Genomic DNA, 20,524 nt, shown 5'->3' with positions numbered 1-20,524 from the left:
TCGCTTAAGTCGAACCATTGCCGCTGTGTTTTGTGTTGCATTGTCGACAGTGATAAATTCCAGCTTGCCCACTACATTCCAATCTCGGATGATCTGGCTGAGGCGGTCGGAGATTGCTGGGCCGGAGTGTGGAGGTGGAAGTGGTCGGAAACTGAGTATCACCTTAACAAGGTGCCAGTTCTTGTCAACATAGTGGCCCGTGACCACCATGTAGCCAGTAAGATCAGACGCTGTCCACATGTCGGTTGTCAAGGCGATATGATTGGCTTGCTGGTCGATCTGGCGAATAAGAGCTGCCTTGCGCTCATGGAAAATTTTGATACAGTCACTTCGGAGTGTCTTTCGTCCCGGCATCACAAACTGGGGCTGAGCTTCCTTCATCAATCTGATGAACCCCTGGTGTTCAGCCATTGCAAAAGGATACTCGTGTTCGATTATCATTTCGGCCAAACGTTCACGGATCTTTCCTTGATTGAAAATCCATACACCACCCCTGCTAGCAGCTCCAGTTGACGAGTTGAAATTGAGCAGGCCTTGTCGGGTCCCTACAACGCCGACTTTCTCGGAGATGCATTTTGTTGAGTGTCTTCGGAGGTGGTTAGTTCCAGCGGACAAGCCTCCTGTGAGTTTTGCATTGCAATAATTGCACTGCGCCTTCTCCTTACCATCTGTTTCTGGTAAGATTCATGAATAATAAATATGTTAATAAGACGAAAAGTTAGCTGATAGCCGTGAGTGAATGAATGGCTGAAGTAGGGATAAGCTAACCAATGATCTTCGCGAAGTGGTCCCAAACCCCACTCGTTAATTTTCTCTTCTTCAATTGTGATTCATCTGCTGAATCGCCGACGCCATCGGTGGTGACTGCTGGAGTCTGACTACCAGGAGTGTTGGAAACAACGATATCGGGTTCCTTGCCGTTCGAACCTGGCATGACAACCGTATCGGAGTGATCGATAATTGGATAGGATGTTGGTGGAGGATCAGGTTGAACGCTGGTGGAGTCGTGGTCTGGTGGGCCGGTCGGTAGTTGAACGAGACTGCAACTAACTACCAACCGGCCCATATGATATCCACGATATGGTCACGATCGGGTCCCACCGGGGGAAGCCCGACGGGCGCCCGACGGGCTGCCCGGACCCGCCCGAAATCTCTCGCAGGTCTGGCGGGCCGGGCCGACTTTAAAAAAATCCCCCAAATGCCGGCCCGCGCCCGGCCCAAACCCGGGCGGGTTTGGGCGGCCTGTCGGCCGGCCCGCCCAATAGCCATGCCTAGACAGGACCACCCACCAAGGCTGATTGGCTTGCCCCTCGACTATCCTTGCCATCCACAGCCGCTCAACCAGGTCGAGGCCATCTAACTACAGCCCAGCATGCCACCCATCGATCCGTTGACAACAGAGCCCCTTCTGCGGTCCTCCTCATCAGAAACAGCGCCGCTTTCGAAGCCCGCCTCCCTGGTTCAAACTACCCTAACAATATCAGGTCAGTTGTTTTTCTTCGCTTGGCAAAACCGCTCGGCGTCCTCTGCTCGAAGACTTATTAACAAATATTGTTCCACCTTTTCCCAGGGATGACATGCGGCTCTTGCGTCTCTGCAATCGAGACAAACCTGAAGAAAGTGCCCGGGGTGGAATCGATTTCAGTGGCGCTCTTGACCGAACAAGCAGTTATCATTCACGAAGAAGAACAAGCCTCGGTTTACTCGATTATCGACCACATTGATCTTTGCGGATTTGATGCGACCTTAATGAGTAGCCACCCGTTCGTGAACCCGAAGAAGGAAACACCCGGCAAAACGGACACCATTCACCTCAACACAGACTCATCACCCAAACTGCTTGAAATATCCTTCAAAGTCGACGGCATGACCTGCGCCTCGTGTTCCTCTTCAATCGAAACTCAAATCAAGAAACTCCCAGGCGTCCATCTTGTCTCGGTGGCTCTCATGGCCGGTCGTTGTAAAATCAGATGTGATGCCAAATCTTGGACCGCGGATGCACTTCGGTCTGAAATCGAGGATCTTGGCTTCGATGCAGAAGTCCTGTCAGTCGTCGACTTGAATCCCAGCCTCTCATCACTTTCCAAATCACCTCAAGTCTCTTTAATGGCTGAGAATCGATCTCAGCTCATTATCATGGGAATCTCAAACACACAAGGTGCTCAAGGTCAGCAGCCATCAATTTCAATTTCTTTAAAATCAGTCTTCAGATAATTGATTGCGCTTGTTTTTTTCATGCTTCTCACCTCTCCCGCGCAGATTTGGAAGATTCAATTGCCAAGATGCACGGTGTTCTATCGTGCCAAATCCAATTCAACAACGGAAGTTACACAATGATCCTCAATCACATTCGCTCAATTGTCCCGCTCCGAGCAATCGTAGATCATATTTCTTTGCTTGGCTACGATCCTCTCATTGGTAGTGAGAATTCCGCAACAAATTCAATCCAGCTTCAATCGCTTGCGCGGACGAAAGAAGTTGCAAGTTGGCGCCGCGCCTGTCGTTCGGCTGCATTCTTCGCCGTCCCAGTTTTCTTCTTACAGATGTTTGTCCCCATGTTCCCGAAATCGAACCTTATCAAGAGATTCTGCGACTCCTCCATTATCTTCCCCGGCTGGTATCTTGGCGATTTCCTTTGTCTTTTCTTGTCTCTCCCCGTCCAATTTGGCGTTGGTCGTCGGTTCTATCGCCCGGCATGGAAATCGCTGCGCCATGGCACGGCAACCATGGATGTTTTGGTTGTTATCGGCACCAGTTCTGCATTCGTCTTCTCACTCCTCTCGCTTCTGGTTGCACCGTACTTTATTTCCAGCCGTAGCGTTCCCAGCACATATCACCCAACGATCTTTTTTGACACTTGCACCATGTTGATCACCTTCGTCACTCTCGGCCGATACCTCGAGAATCTCGCCAAGGGGCAAACCTCTGCAGCACTTTCAAAGTTGTTGTCTCTTTGTCCACCGTCTGCCACTCTCTACCTCGACCCTCCCGACTGTACGCAAGAACGAAAACTCCCTACAGAATTGATTGAAGTCGGAGACATCCTCAAAATCATTCCTGGGGACAAGATACCCGCCGATGGCACTGTTGTCAGCGGAGAGAGCTCAATCGATGAGAGTATGGTTACCGGTGAGGCCATGCCTGTCTCTAAAGGCGTTGGTGATCAGGTTATCGGGGGTACCGTCAACGGTTTCGGGACTTTCAACATGCTTGTCTCTCGTGCTGGGTCCGATACGGCGTTGAGTCAGATCGTCAAATTGGTCGAGGAGGCGCAAACGTCCAAGGCCCCAATCCAAGCTTTTGCAGATACTGTTGCCGGTTATTTCGTCCCCACCGTCCTGGCGCTTGGTTTGCTGACGTTCGTGGGCTGGATGGTCATTTCACACACTAGCATAATCGACTACATCCCACCCCTCAGACGGTTGTTTCTCACCAGTACGGCGCAAGATGGAAATGGAGGCGGCAAGTTCATGACCTGTTTGAAATTATGTATCTCTGTTATCGTCGTCGCCTGTCCCTGCGCCTTGGGACTCTCAACACCAACAGCCGTCATGGTGGGCACTGGAATCGGAGCTCAGAACGGGATTTTGATCAAGGGTGCTGGCCCTTTGGAAGCTGCAAACACGATCGACAAGATCATCCTGGATAAGACTGGTACGTTGACGACAGCTCAGTTGGAAGTTGCTAGTATCAGATGGGCTCCCCATTTGAACGGAGGAATCTCCGGAAATGAGCATGACAAGGCCAAGAAGCAAGTGTTGATGGCTTTGACGGCAACCGAGTCCAGAAGTGAACATCCATTGGCCAAGGCAGTTGCGAAGTTTGGATTGAAGTCTCTAGGGTGGCTCGCAGTGCCTTCAACAGTGCAAGTCAGCGGCTTCGAAAGCTTCACGGGTGCAGGCGTTCGATGTGGGGTGAAACTGCCGAGCGATGAAGGGGAAAGTGCCCATGAGCTTGCAGTCGGAAATTTCAAGTTTATTAGTGGCGGACAGGGTACTCCAGAGATGACCACCGAGGCTACCGAGTCCACTCCATCAAGACTGCTGGACCCCTCGATGAAGAGACTCGAAGTTGAACACGAAGATCAAGGACACACGTGCATCTTTGTCGAATTCGACGGCCGGCTGGCCTGCATGATCGCATTGGCCGATTTGCTCAAGCCGGAGGCACAACAAGCTGTAGAAGCTTTCAGAAAGATGGGGATGAGTGTCATAATGGTCACAGGAGACCATCGACGCACTGCACTCGCGATAGCCAGCCAGGTTGGTATTCCGCCCCAAGACGTTTACGCCTCAGTCTCGCCCGAAGGTAAAAGATTGATCGTCGAGCAAATGAAAGAAGAACACATCGATTCCTCGTCCCCAAGAGATCGTCAACCGAACGCCAAAGCCAAGCGTCCTTGTCGAGTCGCTATGGTGGGCGATGGAATCAATGATTCGCCTGCCCTGGCTTGCGCTGACTTGGGTATCGCCATGTGTTCCGGTACCGATATCGCAATGGAAGCTGCTGATATCATACTCATGAAATCCAACTTATTGGATGTCGTCTCAGCCATCGATTTATCCAGAAGAGTTTTCAGACAGATCAGATTAAAGTGAGTTGATCGGTTTATTTATGCTTATATTTTGTTCAACATGAGTTATTGAGGTCTGATCGTTTTTTATGACTTGACAGTTTCTTGTGGGCAAGTGTTTACAACTTGATTGGGATCCCATTAGCGATGGGATTCTTCCTACCATGGGGGATTCATTTGCATCCGATGATGGCCGGTGCTTGCATGGCGTTCTCCTCGGTCTCGGTTGTGTGCTCGTCGTTGACGCTGCGGTTCTGGACCAAGCCTATGATCGCCCTGCGGCCTGATGAGGAGTTCGTCCGGGCTGGCCCCTTGATCGAGCTTCGAACTTGCCTACGTCGCCAGCTCTCAGGTCTAGGTGCTCGCAATCCATTCAAGTCCCTCGGCCCTGTCTTCCTCAGCCCCATCCGCGCGATTCTCGCTCGTTCCCGCCACGCCCGTTCTGGTTCTTCAGCCTACTACAGCCCCGTCTTGGATACTGATGTCGAGAATGAGGAACTGCTGCCCATGACTGCCGTGTAAAGCCTGGAGTAGCCAGATATAATCTTTTTCTTTCTCTTTCCCTACCATCCTCCAATCATTTATCCTCTCGATGGTTCCATTTTGCATTCGTCATTTGATTATCCACCTGATTTCCCTTTCCCACTTTTTCCGTCTGCGTCTTTGAATAACAAACAGACAACTGATGCAAAGACAACAGAACCGCATTCCCTCAAATATTTATATGCATGTAAATCTCTTTGTAGTTCTTTTTTCACTCTTGCTAAGATTAAACTCGGACCATTTCTATCCGTTTTCTTGTGTTCAGCGTTGCCTAGCGTATATAGTATTATAGCTTTGTATTTGGAAATGGTGCTGCTTCATATATACATAGCTGTACATAGACGGTTCAATTTTTCTGCATCTTTCGAGTGTTGTATTTTCTCATTGTCAGACTTAAGCAACTGATTCACGCACTCTGTGTAACAATTTCCTCTTCAGAGCTACCAATAGCATTCAGTTTCTCTTTCAATTATTGTCCCTCAGCTTCTTGCAATACAGCAGCATGAATTGTTTTTTTTTTTTCAAACTTGTATTGTGCTTCCAGGCACATGTCCAGGTCCTACGTGGCTATTGAGTATGGGCTGGCCATGAGATGAGATGAGTGGGCGGCCGAGCTGACCGGTTGGTGGACTGACTGTCAAGAAGGGAATTTTGTCAGACTTTCAGACCTTTCAGATTGGTTATCGGATCAAGAAGGTGATGAGGAATAAATGTTGAAAGAGGAGCTTGGGGCTTTTGACTTTCTTGATGATATCTTGAGGGTGGTCAACAGGAGAAATTGCTTGATTTGTTACCAATGATGTCAAAACTAGTACTAAGCTAAAATGTCACATCTGTGACAGCTAGATACAACTTATCACAGCTACGTGATAATTATTTTAGAATCCGGACAACTCGCCCAACAAAACCCCAGCAATAATGTCAACTATCTCAGAACAAGGAAGTCCCTGAGGTTTTCTTCAAGTCACACTGTTTGAAGTACGCTCAATGTTTCCACTCTTCATCTTACTACCATAATCAGCAAATAATCATGACCCTTTTTTCTTCACAGGGCAAAGACTTTGTGCAAGAAAATTTCATACTCTCCTTAGTTCAAGTGGAAACTTCCGTGTAAGTCACACCCCAATCAGCTTGCTAGATGCGTCCCAGACAGTCATCGTACTGGTTTTGTTTTCTTCTTCCTAAAAGTCTTCACTCTTCAATCCAAGGGAAAAGTTGTTTACAAAAAAGATTTAAGAGATTTAAGAAATCTGACAGGCCTACTGTCTGCCTGCAGATAAAACTGCCATCAAGAAAGCTGGCCACATCTGATCAAAAATGTTTTCCCACAGCTTGGACCAAAGCCTTGAAAAATATTTTAACAGCATCCTGAGCACTTGCGGCCAAAAAAGATGCTCAAATCAAGGGCACCAAGACACACATCAACAAGCAGATCATCATGCTCCTCTCCAAACATGAAGCTTCTGCTGCAACTCACCCCCCAACCACACTTCATTTGCAATTAGAAGATTGATATTCTTCACCCTCTTGTATCTAATACCATTGATATAAAATTTATTCTTGGTGTAGTGATTGCTTCTTTCAAAATTATAAAATATATCATTGTGCCAAATTTTCTGCACACAAATTTGATCCCTTTGTGAGCAGGAATGAAAAAAACCTTCCAATGTTGTAGGACCAACAGGCTATTGGACCAAGTAAAAGTCATTCAGTGGTAATCATAGTTTGCTAGTTTTTTTCCTCAGAATAGATGTGTAAGATTTTGGTGGGAGGAATCTTCAAAAGTGTATAATTCCTTGCTTCCAAAACTTCCTTGTGATTAAATTTTCTGAGGTTGAAGACCAGCTTGTGCCTGGCTTTCTTTCCAACCTGGATACACCAGGGGAGAAAGTGTGGCACTCTCTAGAGAGTGCCAGACCATAACTTTATCTTTGACTTGGTCAGAATTCAGTTCAATGTGGGTGGGTAACTTGTGTTCAACTTTGTTGACAAACTTATTCACAACTATTTTATAAGAGTATGATGAGTTCAGTGCACCTCATCTGTAACTCCTGATAGTATCAGTTTGGATTTTATTCTATTCTTCAGGCATCCGTATTTGAAGATAAGTCATGATGACTTCCAGATACATACCCAAACTTGTCTGATGCTTTTCTCATTAGAAGCCTTTTGCGTGATTTGTGAAGATGTTGTTTTGTCTTCCTCATGGAACATATTCAGCCACCTTATTCACATGAGCTATTTGTATGCAGATGTGAATTATCTGGTTTCTCCCTATGTCCCATATTGTTTGTCTCCTAGTGGCTTCCTGCAGCTGTTGCTTGACAATGATGATCTGGAGAGTGGTTGATGGTGCACAGTCAGGGGATTGGGGAATCCTCTTGATGGTAGGGTTGTACTGGCCATTGAGGAGACACACTCCCTTTGATAGCCAGTAAAACCCGGCCATTAAAGGGAGTCGCCCCCTAGTTGCATACTACATGTCCACCTGTGACATAGGCCAGCAATGTCACATGAAGATCCTGTACAACACTGTTACCCTGATTTTTGCCCAAAATTCAGGGTGACATTCATGGCCAGGTTTCAGCAGCACTTTTTGCCCAGCACAGCGGTCTACCGCTGATCCTCCAGCCCAATCAGCATTAGCGCAGCGGTTAGAGCGCTGCGCTAACACTGAATTCAGTGGTTTGCCGCGGAAACCTGCTGTTGATCAGCATTAGCGCAGCGCCGCTGAAGGGCGCTAACACTTAAAATCAGCGCAGCGCAGAGGAATGACCACTGACCTCTTTTTCGGTGTCAGCGCGCTGATTTTGCTGTGCCCCACCAGGCGCTGAACATGGCTGCAGTGACAGCGGCGCTGCCAGCGTGTTACCTACATAGTTTCATTCAATCAATCAAACTCCCCACCACCTGTTTGCCCCCCATTGAACCTCACCTGGTCCTCATGACCATGTTGGGGCACCACAAAATTAGTGCACTGACGCTGAAAAAGCGGTCAGCGGTCATTCCGCTGCGCTCCGCTGATTTTCAGCATGTTTCTGCTGAAAACAGCGTCAGCGCAGCAGTTAACCACTGATTCAGCAGCACTGAAATCTGCAGGTTTTTGCAGTGAAAATAATCAGCGGTTAGCGCAGCGCTTGTCCCACTGATTTTCAGCGCAGTGGTTTCACCGTTGTTGTAGGGCTCTGAGCAGGGGAAATAAAGTAAAGCACGTAAAATAATAAAGCTCTGCAAAAGTTAACCATAAAATAAAGCTCCACCACATAAAGAAGATAACTCCACAAAAACACAAGAAAACAGCCATAAAGCAAGCACAAACATAACACATATAAAGCAAGTCCACAACATTAAAAAAAGTACAACAGTCTGCAAAAGTAAAGTGAAACCGCAAAAGAGAGTCTGTGGGGAGTATGAGGTAGAATCCTCCCTCCCCCACCGTGGTTTTAAAGAGAAAAGTAAGAGAACTAAAAGATATCCTCCGCCTGCTGTAAGACTAAAAATTGGTTGTGAAACCCTTTTGCTGAATGGAGAAGGGGATGAAGGAGGTGCAAGCTCTGCCCTTCTATACTACCAGCTACAAGACCCACCAAGGTAAGCTTGGCAAGTTTTAATAAGTGATAGGAGTGGTTAGCTCAAGATAAGTTTGTTGTGACACAGTATAAAAAGGTTTTTATTGAGTATGTAAGAGTTGTTATATGTAAGTAAGAGGGTTGAGTGGGTACGTAAGTGTTTTGGGTGATGGGTGAGTATAAAACTTGATGAGTAATAAACTGAGGAACTACAAAGGGGGGGAGAGAGTTCCTTATATAGACAAATGTGAGGGATTTTGGCTCCAAGGCAGCCCCTGAGTGAGGTATTTTAGCTGGCCTGGGCTGTACAACATGAGGGAGTTAAGAGGGAGTGGCTGTGTAAAATTTATGCAAGGGGTGCATACATGAGGAGGGGCAGTGTCAGATGATGTCATAATTTATGCAAGGGGTGCATAAGCTGTGCAGGGAATGATCAGCTGATTTAATAGGACCAAAAAAAGTGGAGTTAGAATGAACTAGAATGTGGGGAGCAGTTCAGTTGAGGAGCACAGCCTGCAGGGGCAGTGCTGCATGAGACAAACAAAACCAAACTAATGTATTTAGTGGGGATAGAATGGTGTGGGGGAAAGTATACAAGCATATGTTGCTTGTGTATGTGAAGTGGGGGGGAAAGGTGACTTGAGGTGCGTGACAGGTGGTTGACTGGTTGCTGTAGAGTGTAACTTCCAATGTAGCGGGGATCCAGTGATGCGGCCAGTGGTGACTAGGGGTTAGTTTGACCGTAGATTCCATTTATGGCTTCCAATTGATTGTAGCTTGAGGTCTTCTATGCGCAAATATGAGAAAAAACTTTTGATTTTTCACATTTCCAAGTACCACACCGCCTCCCACGCACGCCATCCGTTAACTCCGTTCACACGCGCACACTTGTCATCCGCCAAGCACTATACACCCACACACACATCATCTGCCAAGCTCCGCTCTCACACTAACTCCTGTTGTCTCCACCGCTTGCCTTCAACCTCTGTCAAACTCCTCTCCCTAGCTTCCATGCCCCTGTCTAGCCTATGATGTCAGGATCCCACAGGCTGCTGTGATGAACAAAAGTGGTCACTGCGTAGAAATGTCAGGACCCCGCCTCTCCAAGATGATTCCCAGGTAAAGTTGGGTCATCTGGAGAAACTCCGCTCCACAGCTCCGCCGCGTTGTAGGGCTCTGAGTGGGATAAATAAAGTAAAGCACGTAAAATAATAAAGCTCCGCAGACGTAAACCGTAAAAAATAAAGCTCTGCTGAATAAAGAAGATAACTCCGCAAAAACGCAAGAAAACAGCCGTAAAGCAAGCACAAAAATCCGCAAAGCACAACTGTAACACATAAAGCAAATCCGCGACATATGTCTGAGCAGGGGAAATAAAGTAAAGCACGTAAAATAATAAAGCTCTGCAAAAGTAAACCATAAAATAAAGCTCCACCACATAAAGAAGATAACTCCACAAAAACAGCCATAAAGCAAGCACAAACATAACACATATAAAGCAAGTCCACAACATAAAAGAAGCACAACAATCCACAATTTAAAGTAAAACTGTAAAAATAAGATTCTGTGGGGAGTATGTGATATATAATCCTCCCTCCCTCACTGTGGTTTTATAGAGAAAAGGAAGAGAACTAAAAGATATCCTCCGCCCACCTCCCACGCACGCCATCCGCTAACTCCGTTCACACACGCACACTTGTCATCCGCCAAGCGCTATACACACACGCACGTAATCCGCCAAGCTCCGCTCTCACACCAACTCCTGTTTTCTCCGCCGCTTGCCTTTGACCGCCGTCAAACTCCTCTCTCTAGCTTCTACACCCATGTCTAGCCTATGATCTCAGGATCCCACACGCCGCCCTTCTGGCTGCCACAGCTTCCCCCAATCACCACCTCCGCTATCCAGTCCACCCTGGCCTGCTTAGTCTGAGTCCAGTTCCGCCGTCGAGCCCCGCGCGCCGCCGCCTTCAGTTGAGTGCTCCGCTCTGCTCCGTTCCACACTGTTTCCGCACCCCATGTGCGCCGCACTGATTGCTCTGTGGACAATTTGACACATATTCCAGAATTGATCACCACACCGCCTCCGCCCCAGCTACGCCTGCTGACGTAGCCCGCTTTGACTGCCACGGCTTCAACCAATCACTGCCTCTGCTAGCCAGTCCGCGCTAGCCTGCTCAGTTTGAGCTGTCCAGTTCTGCCGTTGAGCTCTGTGCGCCGCCGCCTTCAGTTGTGCGCTCCGCTCTGCTTACTTCCGCATTGTCTGCGCTCCGGAATGATTTCTCTGTGGACAATTTTACACATGTTTCAGAATTGATCACCACACCATGAGGAGTTATGCTTTTTTTGCCATTTTTGAAAAAAATAAAAATCCAACTACCGTTTTGTATTCCCATTTTTGACTCGTAACTACCAAATTGCGCCTGGGTCAATTTTTGGTCCGGGAAACCCAGGTGCAACATTGGGTAGCAGTACTCCCAACGTAAATTGTGTTTGGTAGTTGGAAATCAAAAATAGGGCAGTCCATTAACCAAGACCCTTATATCATAGGTGACAGGTCTTTTACATAGATTTATGTCACCAAAATGTTACTTCTTAGTCACTCATATGTGACATATTAATTTATTATTATTTACAATTGATTTTATATGTGTTACACTGGCTTGCGCTGCGTAGCCATCTGACAAGATATTCCCAGCTGCGGTTCCACCAGCCAGCTGAGAGTGATTCCTCTGGGAGAGCTGGTGCATGTGCAAGCCCCCCTCTTCCTTTGGGGTTCACAAGGTTACACAACCCCTGTCACACCCTTGTACATAGCCCAGTCTCATTCCTGCTATGGCTCAGTAGAGAACTGACACCCTTCTCTCTGAGCCAGGTAAGCTCTTTCCTCTTTTCCCTTCTTCCTCTCAGTAGAGAACTGACACCCTTCTCTCTGAGCCAGTAATCAGACCCCCCTGTGTTTGGTCCTAGAACTTCTCTAGGCTCTCCACCTTGTCCCTTGTGCCTGTTACAGCTCACTCTCAGTGAAGGACTAACAGAGTCCTTACAGTATGTATGTACACCAGCCCACCAAGAGAGATCCTTCTTGGCAAGCTGGTACATGTATACAGCCAAACCAAAAAACACTTCCAGGTTTGTTAAGCTGAAACTAATTTCTTCATTTCAGCCCCATCTAAATTTTTGAAGCACACCTGAATTTTGAAGTTCTGAAGTTCCTTACCCTCTTATCATGGTTTGGAATAAAATAGGTTAGCTTGTAGGCATCAATTTTATCTTCTGACCTATAGAATTTGAGGTGGTTCATACAAATCTTGCCACCCACAGAAATTCCACAAAAACTCCCTAAACCACTGGATTTCCAAGAAGTGGTTAACTTGCCAGCGGGACTGAGTAACATATGTGCACATTTTGTGGTTGTTTTTTTGTGTAGCCTTCCCTCAGAATGTAGTGCGAGCCCTACAAGACTACACTTGCTCACCAGATGTGAGCATTGATCATTGAAAAAATAGGGGGGTTCACGTTAGGCTGATTTCGAAATCAGTCAAAAAACCTTGTTAAAAATTGATGGCTGCTCATGCAGGTCTATGCAAGGATATTCTAGAAAATAAATAGAGTTCTCAGCAAGACCTCCCCTTTGAAGGCCTTGCTGAAGGGAATGCTTATGCAGTATTTTTTTTAAGTTTATGCAGGAAGCGTGCATGAGATTTGAAACCATCCGTGACAAGCAGCCGAAATCAGGCTAACGTGAACCCCCCTAATAATTGAAGTCAGATTCTTGCTGTGCCAGTTTGGTGAGGTACGGTGAAGTCCCTGCTGCATGACAAAGGCTTGCTTCGCGAGTTCAGCCTGGCCCGAAGTCTTGGGACTTTATTAAGTTTGAGCCATGACGCCCAGGATCCGGCCACCACAGCATCCGTGAGCTGCCCCCCAATATTTGATCAGATAGCCCTTTCCATTCAATCTCTCGGCGAGCTTCCAATTCTAACATTTGACCAGAGGCAGCCTGACTGTCAGAGAATTGATGGTCAGGTTGCTACACCACGGGTGCAACAAAATATTTGGAAAACCACTTTAATTGGTTTTCAGAATATTTTTTTTAATTGAGTCCGGGCGTCCTGAAGAATGAGTCGGACTAACCATTTTCAGATATTTTTAAAATATTTCTGGAACCACCTGAGGTGGTTTTAAAAATATTTGGGAAACCAATTTGGTTTGAAAAATATTTCCAGAACCATTTGAAATGGTTTTGGAAACCATTTGGATGCTCCTTCTCTCACGGTACGGTTTTTGGGACCTTTTTGGCAACGGAATTTGTCCACAAACCAGATTCAGACCAATTTGGTTCTGAAAACCACTATCCAATCAATTTGGTTTTGATAACCATGCCAAAAACTTTTGGTGCACCCGTGGTGTAGGTCTGCAGGGGTTGGCTTTTGGGTCAAAGCCTAATGGTCAAGCTGACGGCATGTATTGATGGTCAACCGCCGGCAGGTTGACTTTGGGACCCTTGTCAGTCGTGGTGCCCACAAACACAGAGGTCAGCCGCCGGGCGGCTTGTCCAACGTATGGGATGGTCAACCCAACCGGTGGCCGCCCACCGCAAGTTTGACTGCATGCCATGACCATCAAGTCACACCGACCGTGGCATCACCAGAAGAACCACGGCAACCCGACCTGTTTGTCAGGTTGGCGTTGGACAATGTTTGATGTCGGGTTCTCGGCCCGAAGGCGTCGAAAGTGCTCCTGTGGTGTATGCCTTATTATGTGTATCTCACTGATCAGGCACAAGGTATCAGAAATAAATTAAATACAATTGTTGGCCTGCCTCTGTGTGACCACATACCTTCTGAATCTCCTTTGAATCCTTAAACAAGAAAATGGGTTCTTGGAGGCGTAGCTCAAACAGTTCTTTGGTGATTTTTTAAAAATCAGATTCAAGCACCACATGGATACCAAAAAAATACGAGCAGCGAGCTATGCCCCTTGTGCATCTCATGGGCTAGTTCGATTGACTTCCAATGCGATCGTGTAGCTGCTGGAGAAGGAACAATGAAAAAGGTCCAAAATCGACTTTCTTTGCTTACTATCTTGCAAGGTAGGGCATTATAAGTCACCCTCTTTCGAGGATTGCTCGTGCCTGCGAACAAAGGACAGATAAATATTCACACAGGAGTTGTTTGCTGGTGTGGGCGTTTTCGTTTCCTGGGAATCTGATAGGGAAGAAACAAGGATGTTAATGAATACTTCGGGAGAAAAAGCAATCAGATCAAAAATGTTATTGCCTGACAGCACAAGGGAGTAGTGTGAGCCCAAGGCCATCGTCTCAGCCACTCCAGCAAGCTGGGATATGGCTGAGGGCATTGCAAAGATAAGAGTAATTAATTGATTGGTTCGATGAACCAATACCAGTAATTACACTGATAAGAACAGATACTACACTTGATCTAAGCCAAAAGGCCAGAATGGATGCCTATCAACCCGATTGTCTGTATATGTATCCTCCTTGCGTTGTCCGGTGATCGACTCGCAGTCGAAACAGAATTCCGATGGCTTTCGCCTTCAGCGACCTGCAAGGGGATGTCCCCGAGTGTCAATGATATTTCACATGTCACAGCACCCTGGCAGATGACGCGAGCGGGGCCAAAAAGCAGCCAGAGCTGCCAAAAGGCAGCCAAAACTGCCAAAAGGCAGCCAAAACTGCCAAAAGGCAGCCAAAACTGCCAAAAGGCAGCCAAAACTGCCAAAAGGCAGCCAAAACTGCCCAAAGGCAGCCAAAACTGCCAAAAGGCAGCCAAAACTGCCAAAAGGCAGCCAAAACTGCCAAAAGGCAGCCAAAACTGCCAAAAGGCAGCCAAAACTGCCAAAAGGCAGCCAAAACTGCCAAAAGGCAGCCAAAACTGCCAAAAGGCAGCCAAAACTGCCAAAAGGCAGCCAAAACTGCCAAAAGGCAGCCAAAACTGCCAAAAGGAGCAGCCAAGGGCAACGTTGTAAACGCTGCGCTGCGCTAAAAAAAGCGGTCATTTAGCGCAGCGCAGCGGTCACATGGCTACGTCCCAGAGGCACGTAGCGGAAGCTGTTGAAAAAACCGCTGCGCTACTCGCTACGCGCAGCGGTTGACCGCTACCCACTCAGGGCAATTAGCGATAGCGCAGCGGAAGTGAAAATCCGCTGCGCTATCCGCTAATTTAGCGGATAGCGGAATTTGACTGCATGTTAAACCTCTTTTAACATGATTTAGACCATTTCCTTTCTTCTTTTCAAACCGCTGCGCTACTGCTGAAGCGCAGCGGTTCAGCGCTATGTGACCGCTTTTTTTAGCGCGCTAAAATTATCTTTTTTTTTCCCAGGAAAACAAGAAGCGGTTAGCGCAGCGGTCTGGCCGCTGCGCTAACCGCTTCGCTGCGCTAAAAGCAGCGCAGCTGTTACAACGTTGCCAAGGGCAGTTTTGGCCGCGCGGCATTGGAGGACTTCCTGTGGGCTCAAATGCTTGATCTGGAGGGTGTCAGCTGAGGATATTGCGTAGAGATCAAGCTGGACAAATGGTCTTAGTAATTATATATTTATAATTGCTAAGTAGGCTAAGTACAACGAAAGAAAGACAAAAAAAAGGTGAGAGAGGGAGATAGATATTGTGACTTATATCCGCTTGTAGCGGTCACTTTTCTAGCCTTTGAAGACTGAAGTAGCCGGTCGAACCAGGCCTCTTCAATAGAAATCTATTGAAGGATCGATCTGAGGATATCTTACTGATTGTGTTGGTTTATTGTTGGCTAGTTAGCTTGAACGGGTTTTTACCAACAAACCCAGTATAATAGATTATTTTAATAGTTGCCGTATTTGATAGAAAGGAGTATAGTGTCACAGTATTAAGAAGATAGAGCGCGTGAGGTGGTGTGGAAGGATATAGGAAGTAGGATTAGATCTGTGAATCTAACAAGTCTAGAGGTTTTAAGCTTACTCGGTTAGGAATGTTCCAATCGGTGTTTATAACAAAAGCGAGAAGTTGCGGTCAAAGATAGGGAATCTCTGCTCAGTTCAATCTTTAGTCGAACAATATTAGAATTAGTAAAGGTCCTAGTTAGGTGAGTCGGATACTTGAGTACTTATTAGGGGGGTTCACAATTGAAATTTACAAAAGTTTGGAGCTAAATTTAAGGCCCTTCTGAACAAAATTTTAAAAATTTGGTAAAATGCACAGCAGCAGGTTATACTGGTCAATCAGTCCAATTGATCAATTTTTTAAAAAAAATGTTTGTAAACACCTTAAAATGTGTCCTAAAATTTTGTGAACCCCCCTATTACAGTAGTCAATAAGGAGTCACTGCTAAGTAGTAATATTACCTTGTTCCGTATATTGTGCTTGAAAAAAGGAATAGAATTGGTCTAGGATTGTTTCTCTTTTCCCTGAAAGAAAGCCGTCCTTCCACTCTGGTCATTTGGACTCATGTCCTTTCATCGTGGACTTCGGCGATGATTCTGTCATCGTACTGAGACTGAGTTTTTTAGTGTTTGTCTGTTTGCTTATCATTCTTTATTTCATTTGTTTGTTTATCATTCTTTGTTTATAGTATTGTCTTAATTATGGTCTAAGGAGTAATGCATATTCATTGTGTCTATCTTTTAATTGAAGCTCCTTGCGCCTGCGCTCTGGGCTTTGAGATATTATTTGCTGTATTTTAATTAGTTTGGAACCCTTTTGGACATGTAAAATGTCTCAAGGGTTGAAAGAGGGAAAGCCCATTTACTGGCTTGTGAAAATTGATAAGCAAGGTTTAGTGGATCCCTCTAAATCAAGCCATTTACATATGTACATGGGCAAATGGAAGTCCTGCATTTGGCAGCTCCACTGGAACTTGAAATCCAAAAACACCTTATGTTCCAGGTACCACAACAGCCCACTCTAGTCTTAGATGCTCTAACAATTCATGTTGCACATGTTGCATTAGGGGGCTTCACAATAGCACTGCAAGAAAAACTCTAGAAACTGCTTGCAGTTGAGATGCAAGATCTCAAGGCAAGCTGTGCCTCATGCAAGAATCAAGCACTGGTTGATTCCATGCACATTGTCTAATTTATGCAAGAGTGAGTCTAAGGTACAAAAAACTAAGTACAGGAGTTGATACCTGTGCAAATCCCCCTTTCAAGTTCAAATTCCCCTTTCATGTGCACATACCCCTTTCATGTGCACATACCCCTTTCATGTGCACATACCCCTTTCATGTGCACATACCCCTTTCATGTGCATATATCCCTTTTGTATGCATTCACCCCTTTCATAATGTGTACATAGCCCCTTATGTACAACCCCTTTCATGTGTGTATATCCCTTTGATGTGCATGTATCCCTTTCAAAATGTGTACATACCCCTTTCATCATGTGTTCATGACGCTTTCATGTTTACATGTCCCCTTTGAGTTTTTTAGATCCCTTTCAATTCCCTTTTATCATTCAGTTGTACATACCCCTTTCATGTCTGCAAAAACCCCTTACTGCACATACCCCTTTCATGCATAAATACCCCTTTCATGCATACATACCCCTTTCATCATGTCTACATATCCCTTTTATGTGTTAATACACCTTCTCACATTCCCCTTTCATGCGTACATATTCCTTTCATATGTACATATCCCTTTCATGTGTACATACTCTTTTTAAGTTATTCTGGCTGGATTCAATGGCACATGGAGTGTTTACTAAAATAAAATAAAAGGGTGCTCAGGGGGATGCTTGTTTGTCTCAGCCTACTGCATGAGCACTACAGCATGTTCAACATTGAGATGCTGAACAAGGTACACACTCAAGGTGCACCAGCACAGAATTTGTGTGCTTGACTCCAGCTTGAGCTGAAGCTTGGTTTAAGCTTGCTGCATCTCAACTGCAAGCAGTTTCTAGAGTTTTTCTTGCAGTGTAGGATAAAAATAAAACTTTATAGCTAATTTTAAGGCCTTTATGAATAATTTTTTAGAAAATGAAGAAGTTTCTCTGATTCTCAGGGGACACCCAGTCCTGTACATCTTGCCAGATTTTTAAAAATTTGTTGATAAAGGCCTTAAAATTGACTTTAAAATTTTATTTTTATCCTATTGTGAACCCCCTATTGGAATTGGTTGTTGCCTATTGGTGCTGCAGTCCATATCATCACAAGCAAAAGCCATACAGCTGCAACCAGGCTACATTCAAGAACTCTGGGGAAGCCAGTGGCGTTACACCATGTAATGACACTTGTTGGGACACTATAGTCAAAGGAAACTTACTTCTACTCAAAGGATAATAGGATTAGTATGGTGAAAAAATAAGGAATAAGGCTAATGTCCAACTTGTTTGGCTATTGGTATCACTTCAGCTGATATGATGAACAAAAGGATCTCAAGCAAAGGTTAACCAGTTTCTTGACAGGAGCACAGAGGTTACCCCAAACATAATAGAAGCTGAGCTTCCTATTACGTCTGGGTCAGGAAGATATTGGCAATACTCTTTGTCAGCTAAATCAAACGATCTTAGCAACACAACAGCTAGATCCTCTAAGCAAAGAGAGTCCCTTCTTACCAAAGTGGAGCAAAGTCCGTGCACAGCTAGAGTCCTTCTTAGGGATCATATCCCAAACAATTCTAGCCAATCACCTTGGTTACTAGGTTGCAATAGCCTTATGGTGTGTGGAGGAACTACACCAGCAGGTCAAAAAATTTGATTGGTGTTTGTTTTTCCAACAAATCCTTGATTGGATAATGCTGGAAAACCCAATTCACCTTTCTCCGCGGAACGCTGCCGCGGCTTGAGGTCTTGTTTGAGACAGGTTGGAAAAACATGTCCCCAACATTGTGTGTCCGCTTTTGTCAAAAATTGGATGAGTGGATCCAAATTTGGGTTAATTTGTTGCCAATTGTAACACTCCCAGTAAATTTGGCCTGGTCTAATGGTTAAACAGCTCAGAACCAATGGTGCTTGGAAGGAGGTTGTGTGTTTGAATCCATCCAAATTTTTTGCTTGGGTGCCCCAAAACAGGCTGTACCACTTTGTTGTTGGAGTTACAACATGGTTCAATGATTGTTAGAAACTCATTGGACAAACCAATACATTGATTGTTCCTCTTTGAGGAAGACATGAAAACAAAATTCTAATGTTTGCCACCCAGCCAAATGAAAGATTTCACAGTTCTAAGATAATTATTATTTCTTGTTAGTCTTTTAGTCATTATAAATCTGCAGTTACAAAGATATTTTAAACATGTAACAATGAAATCTCTTTTACCTAAGAGCAGAAACACGGCCACTCTCTACTGATGAAATGAAGATTGAAATCTAAATGTAAGACAGAAAAGAAACCACAGTTGGTTCTTTGGATTGAGATGATCTGTTTGAATGAGATACGTTTAGTGTAAGTCTTTGCTCTCATCTCTCTGCTATAAATGATAGAATTTCTTGCTCAGATAAGGCCTTTGCGTTTTTATATCCTGTTTTGCTTAGCAACAGTGCGAGCATCTCCGTGTACTCCCAAATGAATCTCCAGATTCCGGGGTGCCAAGCTAGCTCCTTGTTGTTGTAGTCAGAGACCGGGCCCTTCACTACAAACATTATGTACTTTACATGCATGTATAGCGGTTCAATGTCATGGTATAGCGGTTGCGTTTTTTTTGAGTACTAAAAATGAAAATCATTGGATTTAAAAAGAACTTGACTTGGTATTGTTCAAAATTTACAGCTCATTAATCACACAATGCATCTTTGAAAATTTGCCATTAGCAGGATTTTGCCTCATTATCTGGAATATAAGTTGGTTTGCATCAGTGTGTAATGCCACAATCAGTGAGGAGAGTGTTTTTTACGAGATAATATTCAATGAAGAACAATTTGAGACCATTCAATTTACATTTGCAGGATTTTTCCACCCCAATGTGCATGCTTGCAGCCTCAATAGCAGGATTTTCACCTGTTTTTTCTATTTTGCACCAGTGTGTAATGCCACAATCAATGAGAGGAGTACATATTACGGAAGATTATTCAATGGAGAACATTTGGGCACCATTTGATTTACAGTTGCAGCATTTTTCCACACCAATTGTTGGGAATGCTTCCTGATTCAGCAGCTGCGGAGCTAATTGCATGATCTATGCAATGTCAACTGCGCAGGAGTATTCTCAAGCCCCGCGGCACTGACATGTACAGCTAGCCCAGAAGAGCTTGCGACTTTGACCGCGAGCTCCGCAAGTTTGTGCCGCAGCGGCGAAAGTTTTGCGCAGCTGCAGAGGCCCGTGCTCGGGGAATCCCCGGGGAGCCCGCAGGTACATAGCGCCACCGATCCCCTGCCACCCACCCCCATCACCGCCGTCGCATCCACCACCATCCAGCCACCACCGCCGTCGAATCCACCACCGCCGTCGAATCCACCACCGCCGTCGAATCCACCTCAGCCATCGAATCCACCACAGCCGTCGAATCCACCACAGCCGTCGAATCCACCACAGCCGTGAATCAAGGACGTTTGAAACTGTGAGTTCTTTCTCATATCATCCCATATCTCATCTTACCCTCAATGAGCACTGCAATCTGACAATATTTACCCCCCTTCAAGAACTATGTATGTCAGGTATACTGCCGCATTCAAATACATCGTCGTTTGGGCGGCCCTTGATGGACAACCTCTTGCCGATATTAATATGTCAAATGGATCCAAGGTCAGCTCCGATTCCCTCAGACGCTGGCGTAGTCTCTACGAAGCAACTCGCTCCGTTGTCAACAACCCGGAAACCTATCAAAGAAGAGGTCAACCGTTAGCCCTCAGCAAAGAAGAACGTGCATTCCTCTCGGAGTTGGTCACCGATGATCCGACCATCTATCTTCA

At 45.6% G+C, this 20,524-nt stretch overlaps 1 protein-coding gene across 1 annotated transcript; it reads left to right on the top strand.

The window, feature by feature from the left end:
• Positions 1-1,372: 1,372 nt before the first annotated feature.
• On the top strand, positions 1,373-5,095 carry PtA15_4A410 (uncharacterized protein; the record flags this gene model as incomplete). The annotated part of the gene is made up of 4 exons (XM_053168291.1): positions 1,373-1,484; positions 1,571-2,167; positions 2,260-4,594; positions 4,675-5,095. The coding sequence occupies 4 exons, from the start codon at positions 1,373-1,375 to the stop codon at positions 5,093-5,095; spliced, it is 3,465 nt and encodes a 1,154-aa protein (XP_053019514.1).
• Between the last annotated feature and the right edge of the window lie 15,429 nt (positions 5,096-20,524).

This window comes from Puccinia triticina, chromosome 4A (assembly GCF_026914185.1).
Source record: "Puccinia triticina chromosome 4A, complete sequence".
Taxonomy (NCBI): Eukaryota; Fungi; Basidiomycota; class Pucciniomycetes; order Pucciniales; family Pucciniaceae; genus Puccinia; species Puccinia triticina.
The sequence above is the reverse complement of the archived record's forward strand: the minus strand, read 5'-3'. Positions and strand labels throughout refer to the sequence as shown.